The sequence below is a fragment of the Cryptomeria japonica genome, chromosome 3 (assembly GCF_030272615.1).
Source record: "Cryptomeria japonica chromosome 3, Sugi_1.0, whole genome shotgun sequence".
NCBI lineage: Eukaryota > Viridiplantae > Streptophyta > Pinopsida > Cupressales > Cupressaceae > Cryptomeria > Cryptomeria japonica.
This window is the reverse complement of record NC_081407.1, coordinates 311,331,732-311,350,954: the sequence shown is the minus strand read 5'-3', so window position 1 is coordinate 311,350,954 and position 19,223 is coordinate 311,331,732. Positions and strand designations below refer to the sequence as shown.

The following is a 19,223-nucleotide window of genomic DNA, read 5'->3' as shown; positions in this document are numbered from 1 at the left end:
TTATGCGTCGTACGGTGTTGTAAAGGGTCGTATGGTGTCCGATGACCGCTAGGACACCATATGATCCCCTAGGACACAATACGGTGTCGTTGTGGGTCGTATGGTGTCCTAAGGGGTCATATGGTGTCTTATGACCCCTTAGGACACCATATGACCCCTTAGGATACCATACGAGCCATAATGACACCGTATGGACACCAAAGGGGTCATATGGTGTCCTATGGGGCCATAGGATACCATATGACCCCTTATGTGTCATTATGGGTAGTATGGTGTCGTAAGGGGTCATATGATGTCCTATGACCCCTGAGGACACCATATGACCCCCTAGGACACAATACGATGTCATTATGGGTCGTATGGTGTCGTAAGGGGTCATATGGTGTCCTATGACCCCTAGGACACCATATGCCCCCTAGGACACAATACGGTGTTGTTATGGATCGTATGGTGTCGTTATGGGTCGTATGGTGTCGTAAGGGGTCATATAGTGTTCTATGACCCCTTAGGACACCATATAACCCCTTAGGACACAATACAGTGTCGTTATGGGTTGTATGGTGTCGTAAGGGGTCATATGGTGTCGTATGACTCCTTAGGATACCATATGACCCCCTAGGACACAATACGGTGTTGTTATGGGTCGTATGGTGTCGTAAGGGGTCATATGGTGTCATATGACCCCTTAAGACACCATATGACCCCCTAGGACACAATACGGTGTCATTATGGGTCGTATGATGTCATAAGGGGTCATATGGTGTCGTATGACCCCTTAGGACACCATATGACCCCTTAGGACACAATACAGTGTCGTTATGGTTTGTATGGTGTCATAAGGAGTCATATGGTCTCCTATGATCCCTTAAGACACCATATGAACCCTTAGGACACAATACAATGTCGTTATGGGTCATATGGTGTCGTAAGGGGTCATATGGTGTCCTATGACCCATTAGGACACCATATGACCCCCTAGGACACAATACGGTGTTGTTATGGGTCGTATGGTGTCGTAAGGGGTCATATGGTGTCCTATGACCCCTTAGGACACCATATGACCCTTTAGGACACAATATGGTGTCTTTATGGGTCGTGTGGACACCTAAGGGCTTATATGGTGTTATATCGGGCCATAGGACACCATATCACCCCTTAGGTGTCGTAATGGGTCGTATGGTGTGGTAAGGAGTCATATGGTGTCCTATGACTCCAAGGACACCATATGACCCCCTAGGACACAATACGGTGTCATTATGGGTTGTATGGTGTCCTAAAGTGTCATATGGTGTCTTATGACCCCTTAGGACACCATATGACCCCTTAGGACAACATACGACTCATAACGACACCGTATGGACACCTTAGGGGTCATATGGTGTCCTATGGGGCCATAGGACACCATATGACCTCTTATGTGTCGTTATGGGTAGTATGGTGTTGTAAGGGGTCATATGGTGTCCTATGACCCCTTAGGACACCATATGACCCCCTAGGACACAATACAGTGTTGTTATGGGTTGTATGGTGTCGTAAGGGGTCGTATGGTGTCCTATGACCCCTAGGACACCATATGACCCCCTAGGACACAATACGGTATCGTTATGGGTCATATGGTGTCCTAAGGGGTCATATGGTGTCTTATGACCCCTTAGGACACCATAAGACCCATAACAACACCGTATGGACACCTAAGCGGTCATATGGTGTCCTATGGGGCCATAGGACACCATATGACCCCTTATGTGTTGTTATGGGTAGTATGGTGTTGTAAGGGGTCATATAGCGGTCATATGGTGTCCTATGGGGCCATAGGACACCATATGACCCCTTATGTGTTGTTATGGGTAGTATGGTGTTGTAAGGGGTCATATGACCCCTTAGGACACCATATGACCCCCTAGGACACAATACTGTATCGTTATGGGTCGTATGGTGTCGTAAGGGGTCATATGGTGTCCTATGACCCCTAGGACACCATATGACCCCCTAGGACACAATACGGTGTCGTTATGGGTCGTATGGTTTCCTAAGGGGTCATATAGTGTCTTATGACCCATTAGGACACAATATGGTGTCGTTATGGGTTGTATCATGTCCTAAGGGGTCATATGGTGTCCTATGACCTCTTAGGATGCCATATGACCCCTTAGGGCACATTCTGGTGTCTTTATGGGTCGTATGGACACCTAAGGGGTCATATGTTGTCCTATGGCCCCATGGGACACCATATGACCCCTTAGGTGTCGTTATGAGTCGTATGGTAACCTATGGCATTGTTATGGGTCCTATGGTAACCTAAGAGGTCATATGGTTTCCTATGACCCCTTAAGACACCATATGACCCCTTAGGTGTCGTTAGGGGTCATTTTGTGTCCTAAGGGGTGATATGGTGTTCTATGACCCCTTAGGACCTAGAGAGAGGAGGGAGTGAGAAACAAATTGAGGGAAAGAGGTGAGAGCTAGCTGAGAGGGGAGACTCAAAGAAGAGTTTGTATCTATTCCACATTTGGTGCACACCAAATAGGGAGAGTGCCAAATGTGTACATAGAAACCCCCATATAACCTCTCCCTTCTTTATCTCCCTTCCCTCGTAGTTCCATCTCTCTTTATGAACTAGATCTCATATTCTCTCTCTCCCCTTACCTCTCCTCGGGCTCTTCATTCTTATAGATACATACTCTTATTTGTCCCTCCCCTTTCTAGCTCTCACAATTCCTTTATTTTGCTATCCCTCAAGCTATCTCCCTCTTCATCCTTATTTGGCATGCACCAAATGTGGAATATGGACCACATTTGGCGTGCGCCAAATGGAATATCAATTCATCACATTTGGCACATGCCAAATAGGGCGAGCGCCATATTTGGCGCATGCCAAATAGGGCACTCGCCATATTTGGCGAGCGCCAAATGGCCCGCTTTGGGAAACACCAAACCTATGGTTTGGATTTGCCTTGGGCATCCAACACAAAGGTTTGGACGACCATGTCAGGCTAGAGATGTGTTTTTGTCAGAACATTGAAAATTTTGACATATTTTTTGTCGTTCTCTCCATCAGGTTTGCACATGTTTCAATGAAGTTAAAAAAAATACCGTGATAATATTGAGCTCCCTCTTAGCTATCCAAAAATGTAATTTATTTCAAATTTTGATTTCATTAAGTCTTTCATCTATAATTTCTTTTGTTAGTGTGTCCGTTTTTTGTCAAAAACCAACATGCACTATCTATTTTGGGTATAGATTTTTACACGTTCATCAGATTTTGAAAAAAATTATATTTTTAGAAACTAGACTCCATTCTACACAATTTAAAAAAAAAAGTTTTAATTTTTTATTTGTTTTCAATGATTTTAGCAAGGAAGCACGCTCAAATTTCTGTTTTTCAGGATGTGTCCACTTCGAAAATTAGTGAAAAATCATTTACTCATTAAAAAATTAGTTGAAAATTCGGGCATGAACTACAAGGTGTTAGCTAATTTCTCACTGAAGCGATTTTAAAAATTCAAAAAAAAAGTTAACATTTTAGGGGGGCCACAACAGACGCTATGTTATGTTTTTTGCATAAAAACAGGACCACTTTTTGTGGCCCCCCTTTTTGAAGCCCTTAATCTCCAACATTTTCAAAAAAAATTAGTAGTTGAGAAAGTAGACTCGAAGCACTCTGATTCTTGTTCTTGTTGCATCTTCAAATTTGGAGTGTAACTATCTTCAATTTGTCGTTGAAGTTCAGACTTTACTGATTCAGAAAAAAAGTGGCATCTTAAGACCCCCTTTTGGTACCACAACTTGGTGCACATACCCATATATTCTAGTTAATTATTTTCAATTCTAAAATATGTCTACTTAAATTTTTTGTTAGGGTCATTGTACAAAGCTCCCACTTTAGTTGTAGTTTGATTCATCTCTTCAAACCATTAGCAATTTTTTAGGAAGCTCCTTGATGATAGATACAAACACATTTGACTTCTCTCATACAATTTTACTTGAATTCCAATTAATTTAGACATCACAAAAAATACTCATATAGAAGTTACTTTAAAAGTTTCCTATACTATTATTCCCATCCCATTAATTATCAGGCATTTTCTCTAGTGCCACAAGTGTTATCATAAAGACCACATTGACATAGATTTGTCTAGTTTCAAATATTACTAAATTATTAGGATTTGTGGTGGAAAGAAGCTCTTTCCATCATCATAATGTTGAAGTTCAATTAGGAGGATTAGTTAACCTCATTCAAGGATCACTTGTGCAACCTGGGAGTGTAGATAATACATAAGAGCCTTCATTAATGAAAATAAAATCATACTTGATTTAGTAGAAATCTATTTCTCCATTATGGAAAGAGGCATAAAGATTAAAAAATTTGTGTTGCCTAATAATTTTCAACCTTCCTTAAATTTTGTAGATCATGGAAGTTCCAATTTTATAATAATAAAAGTTGTTCATTCCAACTAATGGGTCTCAACCTTCCACATACACTATTGACCATGGAAGTGACAATGTTGCAACAATAAAAGTTTTTCATGCCAACTAATGGGTCTCAACCTTCCTCACACACTCTTGTTGATGATAGTTCATGGACAATCATGCCAAAAAATAAAAGACTCCTCAAGAAAGGATTTAATTTCACATAATATATTTCTTCAAACCTTCATCAAAATGGATGAAAACATTTCAAAGATAGATCTACAAATACATCATGAGATATCCTCCTTTAAGCTTTGTAGCCTTTTAAATCACAATGCACCCTTTTTATGAGTTCAATGCACTATTTTTATTTTTATTTTATATTCTTTTTATATAGAAGGGAATGATTCTCATTTGACAATTTAAAAAAAAATGATTAAAGTTAAATAACCTAACAGAGATGGTTGCATATGAAATATGAAATTAAGATTTAATCATATTGTTAATGATAATTTTGTACTTCTCTCTCCATTACTACATAAGTGATATGGCACTTGAGATTTAAAATCTTATACGAATATGGATAAAAAGAAAAATTAAATAAGTATAAATAAAACTATATGTAATTAAAATAATATCGTGGAATGTAAGACTTGAATTACCTTCCTTCGAATGTGATCAAATCATTGAAAGAATTGCATAATGTTAAACGCTAATACGTTATCTTATGGAAGAACTTTCACTTCCCTTAATCATTCTATATATATTCAATATATCTTTAGCACACAATACTTTAGTAGATACTTTTTCTGATGATGAATCTTTAGTAGATTATCTAGATTTGTATATTAGTGCTTGCTTTAAAGAAATTATGCCTACACATCAAGAATATAAACATATCCAAGAGATGTTAGATTCTTTTAATAATGAGACTATTTATTGAGGATATGGGTACTCTTTTAATTGGTGAAATTTTTTTACATTTCAAAGTATAAGAATGAAAGGATAAAGTTTTAAGATTATTACATTGTTAATCCGACCCCCAAAAAATTCAAAATTAATATCAAAGTCTCAAATGAATTTAGTAATTTATTTTGGGTGCTTATATACAAACATGTTGGTACTTATTTTGATAAATTTCATATTGTGGTCATGTAAAGACATTCTTAGTATTTTTGATGTAATATTATTTTAGACTCTATGACCAAACATAATAAGCAAGAGATTTGGAAACTACATTCCAAGGTAGTTATGCTAGTCAAACAAGAGATACAAAATCTTCTCAAAGTTGACTTCATATCTCCCATACACTATTCTCTTTAGATATATAATACAATTAATCTTGTCAAACCAGATGACTACATAATATTTAGCATATGATTTTGACTACATAAAAAGAAAACATTTAAACAGAATTTATGCAAACAAATAAACAAATGTAATCACTACATACTGGGTAATTTAAAAGTTGAGTACATATATAATGTCATTCGATGGGTATACACATTGACAAAGAGTGGTATGGAGAAATACAAGAAATAATTCTAGTTTGTTCAACCCAGTGCCTAAACATAGGTATGAACCATACAAATTAACTTTGCTTTTCTTACTCAGCTGGTACCTAGCCAAATGTGAGATTCCCTGTATCATATCGAGAGTAAGTTGTTTAATGATTATCTATTTATTTGAAATCATTTAACTTCTGCACCACAACAACGATGATTTAAATTTGGTTTGGATTATGTGCGGGAATTGGGTGGGTGACAATTGACTGTTATGGTTTATGAGACTTTTGAAAAACGGAAATAGAAGTGGGAAACAAAAACAACAGTCAGTAAAAGCATCAGATTTAATGGGCCCCACTCAAGCCACACTAAGCGATCAACGCTTAGTGTGTTGTTTAAGGCCAGCCTTCATTATTGGTTATTTTCCCCACTATCTTCCCTACCATGACCTCTTAGTGTGTGTTGTTTAAGGCCAACCCTCATTATTGGTTATTTTCCCCACTCTCTTCCCTACCATCGTTAAGATCTTCCCATCTTGGTTCCTAATGACACACACCACCCAAGCCATTCCTAGATTTCCATGTGTTGCCCCCATCAAAATTAATCTTTGATCCATCCCATGTCAAGGGGATCGATTTCATATCTTTCCTGATGGCAGAAGGCATATTAACTTGCCTAACCCCATAAACAGAAGGCACGTTTGTATATATTATGTCAATTTTACAGATTTCTCACATTCTTTTTATTTTACAAGATTATCTATCTAACACATTAATTTTGTAAATTCTTAACAATAGCTTCTTGATCAAAATTGTTGCTAAGTATCCTCGTATGTTTTTAAAAAACATTTAACATTTCTCATATTTTTACTTCTTTACTTTAACGTAACTCTCTCACTTGCTGGCACAAAAAGAGCTAAAATGAAGCCAAAATATAAGTACAAAAATTACACACTCGAATTATTTATTGCATTATAACCATTTGTAGTCACTAAAAACCCATACTTGAAATGCTTGGTCGTGATTGCAAATCTTCCACCTTCGCCCAGTTCCTCGAACCAACTATTATTGTGACGGCGGGCCAGTAATGGAGAATGGTAAATGCACATTTTGTTCCACACATCTCTTACAACAAAGAATTCAATGAAGCTTTGCTATTGACTGGATGAAACGGCTTTGGACGTAGCCGCCATAGATTAGGTCAATGGGTACAGGTGAGAAATCCGTCTGCATTGTACTTTGACTGCTCAATCTTCTACAGGCGCATTTGATTCGTCTGTTTGCTCTGATTTCCACAAATAGAGGATAGACATTAAAAATGCTTGGCCAAACAGCTTAACAGGAAATAGTTAATTGAGGATTCATGGTTTTGATTTTATCCCAGTATTCCCCGCCTTTCCTTAAGGTCTCTGTTAATTCATTTGTCCCGGACAAAAGATAATTGAAGCGTTTCAGAGATTTCAACCGCTCCCATCCCTCGCCCATTTTCTTCACTCTCGGACACCCCACCAGATAAAACTCCTCGAGGCAAGCCATTGCTTCCTCCTCCAAATTGGGGAACTTCTCTAATTTTTCAAAGTATTTAATTTGGAAGGATCGAAGGCGTGGAAACGCTCCTGATTTTCCAAACGCCCTTGGAAATTGTCTACACCTCCGATTGTTGTTGACAGAATTCCCCTCTGTCAGTACCAACTTCTCTAAATTGGGCATTCCTTGCAGCTCCGGGTAATCACTACATTCACACCAAAGTAACATCAATTCCCTCAGATTTACCAAACCACAAATCCAAACAGGCACTGCAAATTTTTCTAATCTAAGAATTTCCAGATGTTTCATTGCGGACATGGTTTCAGGAAAGTAGGCAAGCTCTCTGTTTCCATTCTGGATTCCCAGACGACGCATTTTCACAAGCTGGGAAAGAATCCCCTCTTCCAGCCTCTTCAACTCCATTTCATGATTAATAGTTAACGATACTTCCTGAAGCTGAGTCATTTTTCTAAAATCCTCTAACCTCATAAATTCGTCCTCTTCAATGGAGAGCTCCAACCAAAATGATCTCAGTGTTCTCAAAGAGAATACCTTTGATATTCCCTTTGGTATGCAGTCAACCCTTGTGCATTCTAAATGTTGAAGGGATTTAAGTTCGTTTATCCAGACTGGTAATGCTCTGCAGCTCCAAGGGAATGCAAGAAACAAGAGGTTCTTCAGATGTCTCACACACTCCGGTACCTCCTCTATCCATGTTTTCCTCAAATTCAAAACCCTTAAAAGTCTCAAATTTTCAATGGACGCAGGCAATGATCTGATTGATGTGCAGCTCAAATCAAGAATGCGCAGTCCTCTCATGGCGGTAAATAAGTTTGCTGGAATGCTTTGAATCTTCTTGTTCTTGGACAGTGAGAGTGTGCGGAGATAAAAAGGACGTCTCTGTGAGAGGGGACTGAGGTCTTTTACATCTTTCTTGGCCAGTAAAATCCGGCAACAGCCACCACTTATGCCTTGACAGGCTTCTTTAACAGAAAAAGCACATTTATTTTCTCTGGATATTTGTATGGCCAAGTCATGCAACAAATCATGAATTTTACAGGATTTGGTTACCCTTTTCTTGAAATTGACATGTTCCACATCTTCCCATAGTTGAATCAGACAGAGATTGTCGAGTTGATCTAACCAATTCCATGCTATTTCCCACTGATCCTCATCTGCTGGGATGAATCTTTCTCCTATCCAGAGATTTATGAGATATTCACAATCTATCTCCTCATCCTCAGGAAAGAAAGAAAGATAAGCAAAACATGGCTTGAGATGTGCAGGCAAGGAATCGTAACTCAATTTTAAGATCTCCATGACAGGGTTAGGGTCACCAAGGGGAGTAACTACTCTTTCGATCTGACGCCTCTTCGACTCCCATTTGCTGAGAAGTCTGGTTTTGGCCAGAGACGCTGCTGTCGTTTTGATAGCAAGGGGTAAATTTCCGCATTGCTTTACAATCTTCCGACCCTCCTCTTCCATGTGCGGCGGTGCTCTGTTTCCCTCACTTTCTGGAAATGCATAGGCGCAGAACAGAGCCCAACTCTCTTCATCTGACAAAATTTTCATCTTATAAATATGAGCATTTGAATTCAGAGCAACCTGCTTATCTCTTGTGCTAACCACAACTTTACAATCTTTATCAGCCGGCAGACCAAGCTTATCAAACAGATAATCTTCTGTAGACAGAGTCCAGAGATCGTCCAGCACAACCAGACTTTTTTTCCCCTGAAGACGGCGATGAATCAATTCTGCCGCTCTCTCTTCGGTTACAGCAGCATCCACAATTTCACTCTTTAAATCTAAGTGAGAGGCTATATCATGCTGCAAATTCTTGACAGAATAAGATCTCGAAATAGAGAGCCAAATTGAATCCTCAAACCTGGATTTTTTTCGGTTGTAGATATTCTGGAGAAGAAACGTCTTTCCCGAGCCAGCCATACCAACTACAGCTATAACTTTAACTTTTGGATCTTCAAGCAAGCCTACAATCTGTTCAAGCTTGGAATCTATTCCCACTGGATGTGAATCTCTGGGCAAAAGACCAGATTTCTTCACCGGTGCTGGTATACTTGGCTTTACAACTTCCTTAGATCTTGTCTTTTCAACCTCTTGTTGCACAGCTAAGGCAATCGTTGTGCACAGCCTCTCGACATCACTAGGATCAAAGAATTCAAGAGGTTTTGAAAATCAATATGGAGAAAGTAAAATGGAAACTAATTAAACTGAATTATAATGGATTGAAGCAAACAACAGAAGCCAAGAAAACAGGGGAAAATAGAAATGGCCAAAATAATTTTAGGCTTACTCATCAGATGTGCTGAATATGTATCCAGTGACAAGTGAAGAAGCGTGAAGGGCTGCTTTCCAGCGGTGAAGCCTGTCATTGCTGAACCTGGCCTTTTCCTTATGTCTAGCCAATGCAGTAGCATAGACTCCATTTTCAGGGTGGCGAAGGTCAGAAGGTTCCACATCACAAAATACAGGAATAAATCGAGCCTTGGTTCTCAACATGAGAACCAGCTCATCCAGACACAAAGAGGACTCTGCATATCGTGGTGAGAAGATGGCGATTTGAACTGTAGAGGAGCGTATGGCATTTATTATGACAGGGTTAATTGGATCTCCCAATTTTAACTCTTGATCATCAAGAAATGTGGGACAGTCTTGTTCTTCCAGTGATTCGTGAAGTGCTAAAGCCAGGGTTTCTTTCACGTCAGGGCCTCGATGGTTGATGAATGCATCGTATTGAGGGAACGCTTCCATTACAAATTCACTGAAAGGAGCTTCTTCCACATTTTGATGGTAAGATGAGGAGGAAGAAGCCATGAATTCCAGTGCCCAAGGGGATGGAAAGTAGAATTCAGAGCGGACTGCAACTAAATAAAAGTAGAGAAAATTAAATTACTCTTTCCCGAGTACAAGTACGCAGATTTGTTCTTCCTCCTGTAGCCGATAGGTTATATTTAGTAGAAACTTCCAATCGCAAATTGTCTGTAGACAAGTGGTAGGAAGGAGACACGAAATGTCGTCTGTGTAGAAATCGACTCCCGACTTTTTAAGATTTTACAAAAATATGTGTGGTAGTTACCTAAGATGACGGCGATGATAGGTAGAAAAATTGTGTCAAGTCGTATCATTGTCAAACAATCAATGAAGCATTCATGAATTTATTTTTGCACAAATTTAACGGAATATTTTTTTCATTTTGAAGGACATCTATTTTGTCAAAGTCATCAATTAATCTCATCTCAAAAATATCTGAGTGGTAGTATAATAGGTAGAAGAATTGTGTCAAGTCAACAATGTACCATTTACGTGGCACAAAACGCTCTCAAACAATCATTGTCTTTTGTATGGAGAATTTAATCTCATTCATGAACTTGTTTTTATTGTTTCACATGAGAGCACAAGTTTATCGGGATATTTTTTCGATTGGTGGTCAAGAATTGAGGGATATCTATTTTGTCAAAGTTATACACTAACCTCGTTCCAAAATATTTGAGTGGTAGCCAACTAGCGTATTGAAGATATATGCAAGATGACAATAATTGGTAGAAGAATTGTGTCTAGTCAACAACATACCATTTTACGTGGCACAAAAGGCTGTCAAACAATCAATGGCCTTTATATGGAGAGTTTAATATCGTTCATAAATTTGTTTGTAACTATTTCACATGGGAGCACAAGTTTATCGGGATATTTTTTTAATAGAGGGACATCTATTTTGTCAAAGTCATCAATTGACCTAATTCTTTATATCACACATTCGAGAATTTGAACCTTAGTGGATGGCATATTCAAGTAACATGTACGGGTAAGTGCACCAAGATGGTGAACAAAAAAGTTGCCACATGCAAAAAAAAAATGAAATTTTTCATAACCCGTGCATTTTCTATGAAATTCAAAAACATGCTAGGCTCGGTAACACTAAGCCTAGCCAAAAATAATTAAAAAAACAAAAAGTTCCTCAAAACCCGTACATTATATTTAATAATAACAAAACAAGTTCCTCAAAACTCGTATTGGTTATGCAAAACTAGAAGTTTTGACCTTAGTTCTGCATAACTCGTACGTGTTATGTAGAACTAAGAACCAAAGAGGAAGTGGAGAGAGAGAGAGAGAGAGAGAGAGAGAGAGAGAGAGTAGGGAGAGGAGGAGGGAGAGAGAGAGAGAGTAGGGGTAGGAAGAGAGGGATAGCATAGTATAAGGAGAGGGGTAGGGAGAGAGAGTTAGAGACAAAGAGAGAAGGGGAGAGCAGGGGAGAGAAAGAGAGAGAGAGAGAGAGAGAGAGAGAGAGAGAGAGAGAGAGAGAGAGAGAGAGAATAGGATAAGGAGAGGGGGTGAGAGAGAGAGTTAGAGAGAGACTAGGGAGATGGGGAGGGAGAGAGAGAGAGTAGGGAGAAGGAAGAGAGGGATAGAATAGGATAAGGAGAGGCAGAGGGAGAGATTGTTAGAGATAGAGAGATAAGGGGATAGGAAAAGAGTGATAGAGATAGGGAAAGAAAGAGAAAGGAGAGAGGGTGAGAATAGGATCGAGAGAGACAGAGAGAGAGAATAGGATAAGGAGAGGGGGTGAGAGAGACAATAGGGGGAGAGGGGGTAAGATAGAGAACAGGGGATAAGAAGAGAGGGAGAGAATAGGATAAGGAGAGGGGGAGGGGGATAAATTTTGATATACATGACCAAATTTAAAATAAATTAAATATTATTGTTCCACACTAGATTCTATATAAAAAAAATTTAAAAAGTTTTTATTTTTTATTAAATTTTGATGCAAGTTATGCCCAGTGCACGAACAGGTACCAAATTTTCAGAATGCGGTCACTTCAAAAAATAAGAAAAAAAAATACTCAATGAACAATTACAAAAAAATACACAACTTCTAGGTCTATATTTTACCTATCATCCTACCAAAGGGTTTTGAAAAATACTAAATCTAACTATATATTTTGTGCAGCGCACAAAAATAGCTATGTTATGTTTTTCTGAAAAAATCAAGAACATTTTTTACTGCGAGAGAAGTTTGACCCACTTAATCTTATCCAAATTTAAATTTTTTTAGTATTTTAGAAACTAGATTCAGAGTACTACAATTTTTTTTTTTTTTCAACTCCTATTTCTGAGTGTGTGACCTTCAAATATTTCTTTGAAGTTCAGGTTTACCTGTTTTCAGAAGAAAAGAAAAAAGTGGCCACTTATACCCCACTTTTTGTTCACCATCTTGGTGCACTTACCCATACCATCACACTCATCAATTGTGCTCAACCAACTGAACTACAACCCTCTTGTAAGTTCTTGCCTTTTGAAAATTACTAAGGCAAATATTTGAATCTTCAAAAATTTCTCCACCATCAATAGACTACATTTGGTAGCTATTTCTTGCTAGAAAATGGTCTCATGTTCTAAACAAGTTTCTTCTTGTTAGATTTTTTTTTTCAATCATTATAAACAAGACCGAACCATTGGATATCTTTTAAAATTAAGATATGGTTTGTCCTAAGGTTCAATAAAACCTAGAGTGCATGTACATTGTTCAGTATAGATTTTGACAAGGAAATAACACAACCTTAATCTATAGTAGGTTTGAGATTTGGTTTTATTTCAAGGATTTCAATTTCCTAGTTGTCCAACTTGTTGTTTTAGTAAATAGTTCCAATCATTATTACTTTCTCTATGAACTTGTTCATTAGATGGGTGACGAGGTTATTATGTTCTTGACAGACAAATGATATACAACTATTACATGGTGATCACCACTCTTGGAGACCTAGGTACTTATTATCCCAATCCATGACTTCTCCTAGTGGCTTGACTTTGCTTGGTTCTTTCGTCCTTTCATCTATTTTGACAAGCATTCCTATAAAGGCAAGTAAAGTATTAATGTCAAAGAATTTGTCAAGGGATGTGTCTAATAATAGATTTTTCTCACCTTTTGGGATAATACTACCTTCACAGGTTGTGGATAAGATGTTAAGCAATGAATCATCTTTAAAAGCCTCAAAACTTGTACAAGATTTAGATGTTACAGAGACTTGAGCCCACACATTATTGAGGAGGTTACACGTATGGTCCACAATAATGTGATAAAAATCCCTTCCTCGCAAGTTCGAAAAGCATAGCTAAAGGTTGTAAGTAATTTATTTTCACAAAGAATGGGAAACTTGTACATGGAAGAGAAGGAGATTTGAGAGTAGCCAGGACAAGGTAGAGACAAATCCAACACTAGTAAGCTACCTATAAGCTACAATCCTCATCCATAAGATGATAGATTTCACACTACTATTTCATCTAGCCAAAAAGTTGTCTAGCTCCACACTAGCTAGCACATTGCTATACAACTTGGTGTTGCATGTTCAGCTTCAAATTCATTTAACCTTATCAGTAGTTGATTGACTAATTTTACACCTTACATGTATAAAAACTTAGAATGCCCTACACCTTCAATGTATGTCATTTAATATCAAATTGAATTGTAATCTTGAAATCAAATCAGATTGTGCTTGAATTCTATAAATAAGAAACAACAATAAGATTCAATTACTAGACTATTGAATCTAGAACTCTCATCTACAAGAATGGAGTCATCAACAATCCCTAATAGACCGCCTACCCATCTTCCCTTCCAACCCTATAGACACTCGAATTTTCATACAAAAATATATCTCATCATCCACATCACACACTCAATTTATTTGTACAATTCACAAGCAAACTCCAAGTTAACTATAATGGTTGCGAAGTGTATAGTCCCTAATAGTGATGGCCCTCCCATCTATCAATACACCTCCCTGCTAACTTCATACAACTCGTTGACATGTTTCCCTTATTCCAACCTCACTCAAACACTTTCTATTTAGCAGTTGTTTCGTCTTCTATATTTTCATACTCCAACAAATAAGTCATAGAAGATCATCTAATAACCCTCTTAACTCAAGATATAAATGATATCAGTTTTCCACAATCCATTATACTATTTTTGAATTGATACAAATTAAAAAACACACCGGATATCTCAAGTCTAGGAGTATATAACATTTTGTATGACAGGGTTATTTGTATCTCTCAATTTTAACTCTTGGTCGTCGAGAAACTTCGGACAGTCTTTTTCTTCCAGTGATTGGTAAAGTGGTAAAACCACAGTTTCTTTCACGGCAGGGCCTCAGTGGTTGATCAATGCATCATATACAGGGAACCGAACCTTAGCAAATTCGTTGAAATTTTATAACAGATGAGTCGTAGAAGAAATTTCAATGGGCGTAAAGCATTATTAAAAGACATGAAAGAAAACGTTTAGAAGACTCGTAGAACACAAGACGATGACCCTTGTAAGAAGACAAGAGTTGTTTCATATTTTCCAAGTCAATGTTGTACCATTGGAAAACTCTTTGCCCCTCATTATACGTGATAATTGAATCATTGATGCTTGACCGATTGACTTTGAACCTTAGACATATGTACGTGGAAAGACATGCACCTTCCACATATGTCATTTGAGATCTCATGGTGGAATTATAATCAATGTCAAATCACATGTAGTGATCCCTACTAGAATAGACTATGGTCAGATTTTATAAATAATATAAAAGAATATTTAACAACCAAGTTGTTGAATCCAAAACTCTCACATGCAAGCATAAAGTCATTCGATATTTTCATAAAAGACAACCTATCTTGGTTTCCCTTTCAATCTTGCATACATTCAATTTTCATATAGAAAAATAACTCATTATTGACATTTTTATTATGGGTGTGTAATGTTTCCTAACATTACACATTGAGATTCATTTATACAGCTGTAGCATTGTAAAATATACATATTTAATTAGGGTGTCCAATTTCACTCTTTTAGCACATTTTAGTATCCCACACTCTTCTATGCATTACAGAACATTTATTAATTTAAATTAATATTAGAGTACTCTCTCAATTCTATTCTCAATAAAATTTTACATGGGCCCTTATATCCTAAGTGAGCCCTATAATTCTTTCATCTCCTCATTTCTCACCTATCTAGGCCCTATTTTAGCACATGTAGCCTTCCATATTTTACCTCAACATCACACCCCAATTTATATTTAATACTAGCCTCTCCTCGACATTCTAGGCCTTGGGTTTAAATTTGGGCCCATATTGAAGGAAGCAAGGCGTCCTAGGTGCCTTGCTCTTGGGAGCAAGGTGCCTTGGGCACTCCGCTCCCTGATGTTTTTGCTCAAATTTAAACCACTTAATGGTTAGCATGGTTAAGCTAGAAATCTTTTCCTATGTCAACCTACTCTGAGTTTTGCACCCTGAAATGCTTGATGAGGTATAAAGGCCTCTCCCTCTCTCTCTTTCAATTGGAGATTTTTTTAGAACAACACATCTCATCATGAGCATCTCATCATCAAGACTTCAAGAGAAAATCTTATTCTAGGAGCAACAAGCTACTTCAAGACATCTTCAAGCATTGTTTTATTTATGATTTCATGATGTTTTAATCATGTTTATTGCATCAACACATGGAGAACTTATCCTAAGAGAATTGCATCAACCATTAAAGGTGTCATCATTTACATTCAAGCATTTCAATTTCAGATCTAGCATTGTTCTCAAAAGGCAAGATTTTCCAATTTAATTCAATCCAACTTAAGGGTTAATCCCTAAAATCAGGGTTTGACTTATGCAAACCTTATCTACCCACCATTTTCCCTCTTTCCTATGTGCAAAAGAAGGTGATGAACCCACGAAAATAGGTACAAAACAAGCAGGTGGAGATCTATAGTCTGCAATTCGTCAAAATCGAAACTGTTGGGAGGAAGGAACGTCAGGCACCCTAGTCTCAGGAGCAGGGTGCACAAAGTGCCCCAATCCCTCCATTTTTTACTGAAATTCAGACTGCAAGTTAGTTATACTCTGCTCTATTGGATCTTCTTTTGGAATTAGTATTTCAGTTACCAATCTTCTTGTGTTACTAAAAACTATCATTTCAACCTCTTTGGACTTACTTCTTCATTTTCAATTGCATAGTCATATTCCCCCACAAAGAAGGACCATTGCATCCATTTGTGCTTAAGCCATCTTGAGTCCAACATATCATTCTCCTTCCAATGTAACTGTGTAGGAAATAAAATAGATTCCTTGATTGCATGCATAGATTTGTGAATCCTATTTCCCCTACCACATTATATTTTGGTGAACCCAACATCCTACATCTTGCTTCTATTTTTTATTTTTAGAAAAAGCACAAAAAAATCATTTTTTATGGTTTTTTATTTATGCACATGCATTAGTAAAAAAGACATAAAATAATTGCATCTTATTTCATACATTTAGCACATATTTTTATTTCAATTACATTAGTTTCATAATTCATATATTTTATAAATTAGTTTCATTGTGCTTTCCTAAGGACCCTCTTATCCATGAAGATGATCTACCTATTTGGGATGAACCATTGAAAAATGATATGAATTTTTCTCTCCCCCATGAGAGAACTTTGGTGAAAGAGGACGATATTGTGGTAGAGGAAATTGATATGGTTGATAATTCCCTTAATGACACTTTACCTTCTATTCATTTAAATGACCTTCCCTCTAGAGATAAAGTATTAATGAGTTATGTTTGTCCCTCTCCTAAAGTGTGTCCTACTCATGAAGATACTCTGCAGAAAGAGGATAATATCCTTGATGCTCTTCCTTCCAAAACTGAAACCTTTGAGAAAAGAGAACCCAACCAAGTCAATAACATCCATGTTTTGAGTAGTGAGAAGCCTAAGATTGTTGTCCACCTTCATCAAGATATCCTCCAACCTTAAAACAAACTAGTGATTGTCGTAAAAGGTGCTCAAAAAGTTGATTTTCATGTAGTAGCTCACACATATAACACTTAAACAACAAGAAAGATTCAAGTGTTCTTCCCCTTTCTCAACCCTTTCTTCCTCCCCCATGTCCTTTAGAACAAGTTGCTAAGGAGTATAATCTTATTGAACAAGTTTATACTACTGCTACTAAGATATCCCTTTGAGACTTGACTCAACTTTCTCCCACATACCATACTATGCCTCAAGATGTTTTACAAAAGATCATTGTTCCCTTTATCACACTTTCAAATAAGCCATTTGGCTTGAGAGATTGTCTTCATATGTAAAAAAAGAACAAGTTGTAATCAAAATTTATTATGATAGTCATACTGTGATCTTCTTAACTAAGAACCTGACATTTCATGCTAGGACCAAGCACATTGATGTATAATATCATTTTATTAGAGATATAGTCAAAGATGACAGCGTGACACTAGTTAAAAGGTAGACTTTGGTGAATGCTATTTATTCTTTAATTAAGCATGTGAGTATAGAGAAGTTAAAATGGCGTTTAGACTCTATGGCCCTATCAAACCCTAAAAATTAAAACATGATGTCCCTCTCATTAGTTTTGCAGTGTGTTTTCGAGTGGGAGAATGTTAGGAAAAAGGTTTCTCAACCTTGCAATTACAAAAAGTTATTACTGATAGTTGATCATGAATAATTACAAGGGGGTGCCTCCCTTTTGGGGTCCATGGGGATAATGCCTTTGACAAAGTGTTTGGGGGCTAGGGACCATAGCAAGGGCTTGAAGCTAAATTTTATTTATTTTTAATCTATAAATTTAGACTATTCATCATTAGGTCTTAGATCTAACCACATAGATTATGTTGGTTTTTCTTGTCCTATAAAAAAGCCCTAGTGTATGAGGGTATTGTATTAGAGGTAGCTCTAGTGGTGAATTATGAGAGTCTAATAGTTATTGTTTTGCCTCTATACCTTTGGCTTGTAATTTTCTTGTGAAAGGATTTCTCTAAAAATATATTGTGATCTTGTGATTTGTAAATAATATATAGGGTTTCTTTTAGAGTGTAAAGATTTTATCATGAAAGGGTTTTTCCCATCTAAATCAATTTGTAGTGGTATGAGTGTTATTTAAGTTTATTTGTATTTAATTCCTATAACTATTATATAGAAATGTAAACAAAAATTACATTTCCATTAACCCAACATTAGTGTATGATGTTGATCTACACTTTTCCCTACTCCCTCCTTGTATACTGAGCCATCTCTCCTTGTATCCATCCATCCTCCTTTTCCCTTTGTACCTAGATCTATCCCTTTCTATCCCTCTGTATCTCTATCTTCCCTCTCTTTATCTATCTCCCTCATCCATCTATCCCTTCATAGCTACCACACTCTTCGTAATGCGTAAATTTTCATGACTTCGAAAATCAATTTTATTTTTTATTTTTTTTGTTATAGATTTACATAATTCTATATGCACATAAGTGATGTCCACTATGTTTGCCTCAAGATATTTCTTCTACTTTCAACAGTTGACCAAGATAGAATTTTAGCAACCTATTCTAGCCATGCCTATTTATTTATTTTACCTTTTAACAAAACACAATTGACAACATTTTTCCTTTAACTAGGTACACTTTAATAGTTGCCGTGCCAAAAATTTTTACACTTTGGTAACATTGCAACTAACAATTTTGAATATATACTATGTAACAAAACCTATCATGTTGGATAATGGTAAAAGGATGTATACACTTAAAGATATTATCCATGAAACATATTTATCAACTCCTCACCTAAGAGGATAATCTAATGAGTGGAGCCATCAAAATCTAGTAAGGTTGGATATATATCTAAATATAAGATATTTTCAAAGGTGGCTTCTCTAGGACCGTACCCATCTAGGTGGGTTAGTCAAAGGCTAAAGTGTATTGATTATAATAAACCACATCTAGCTAACTATAATTATAA

The 19,223-nt window shown here is 37.0% G+C and overlaps 1 protein-coding gene across 1 annotated transcript; it reads right to left on the bottom strand.

Moving 5' to 3' along the window:
* Positions 1 to 6,810: 6,810 nt before the first annotated feature.
* LOC131047950 (probable disease resistance protein At1g61300) lies at positions 6,811 to 10,364 on the bottom strand. Its single transcript, XM_057981764.2, has 2 exons — positions 9,753 to 10,364; positions 6,811 to 9,602 (listed from the first exon to the last, which is right to left on the bottom strand). The coding sequence occupies exons 1-2, from the start codon at positions 10,271 to 10,273 to the stop codon at positions 7,250 to 7,252; spliced, it is 2,874 nt and encodes a 957-aa protein (XP_057837747.2). The 5' UTR covers positions 10,274 to 10,364; the 3' UTR covers positions 6,811 to 7,249.
* Positions 10,365 to 19,223: the final 8,859 nt, after the last annotated feature.

What these genes read in the sequence shown, in the direction of transcription:
- LOC131047950 (XM_057981764.2), bottom strand. Translation starts at nt 10,273, where the DNA reads ATGGCTTCTTCCTCCTCATCTTACCATCAAAATGTGGAAGAAGCTCCT. An exon ending in ATATTCAGCACATCTGATGA is followed by an intron (nt 9,603 to 9,752) that starts GTAAGCCTAAAA and finishes CTTTGATCCTAG; the next exon opens with TGATGTCGAGAGGCTGTGCA.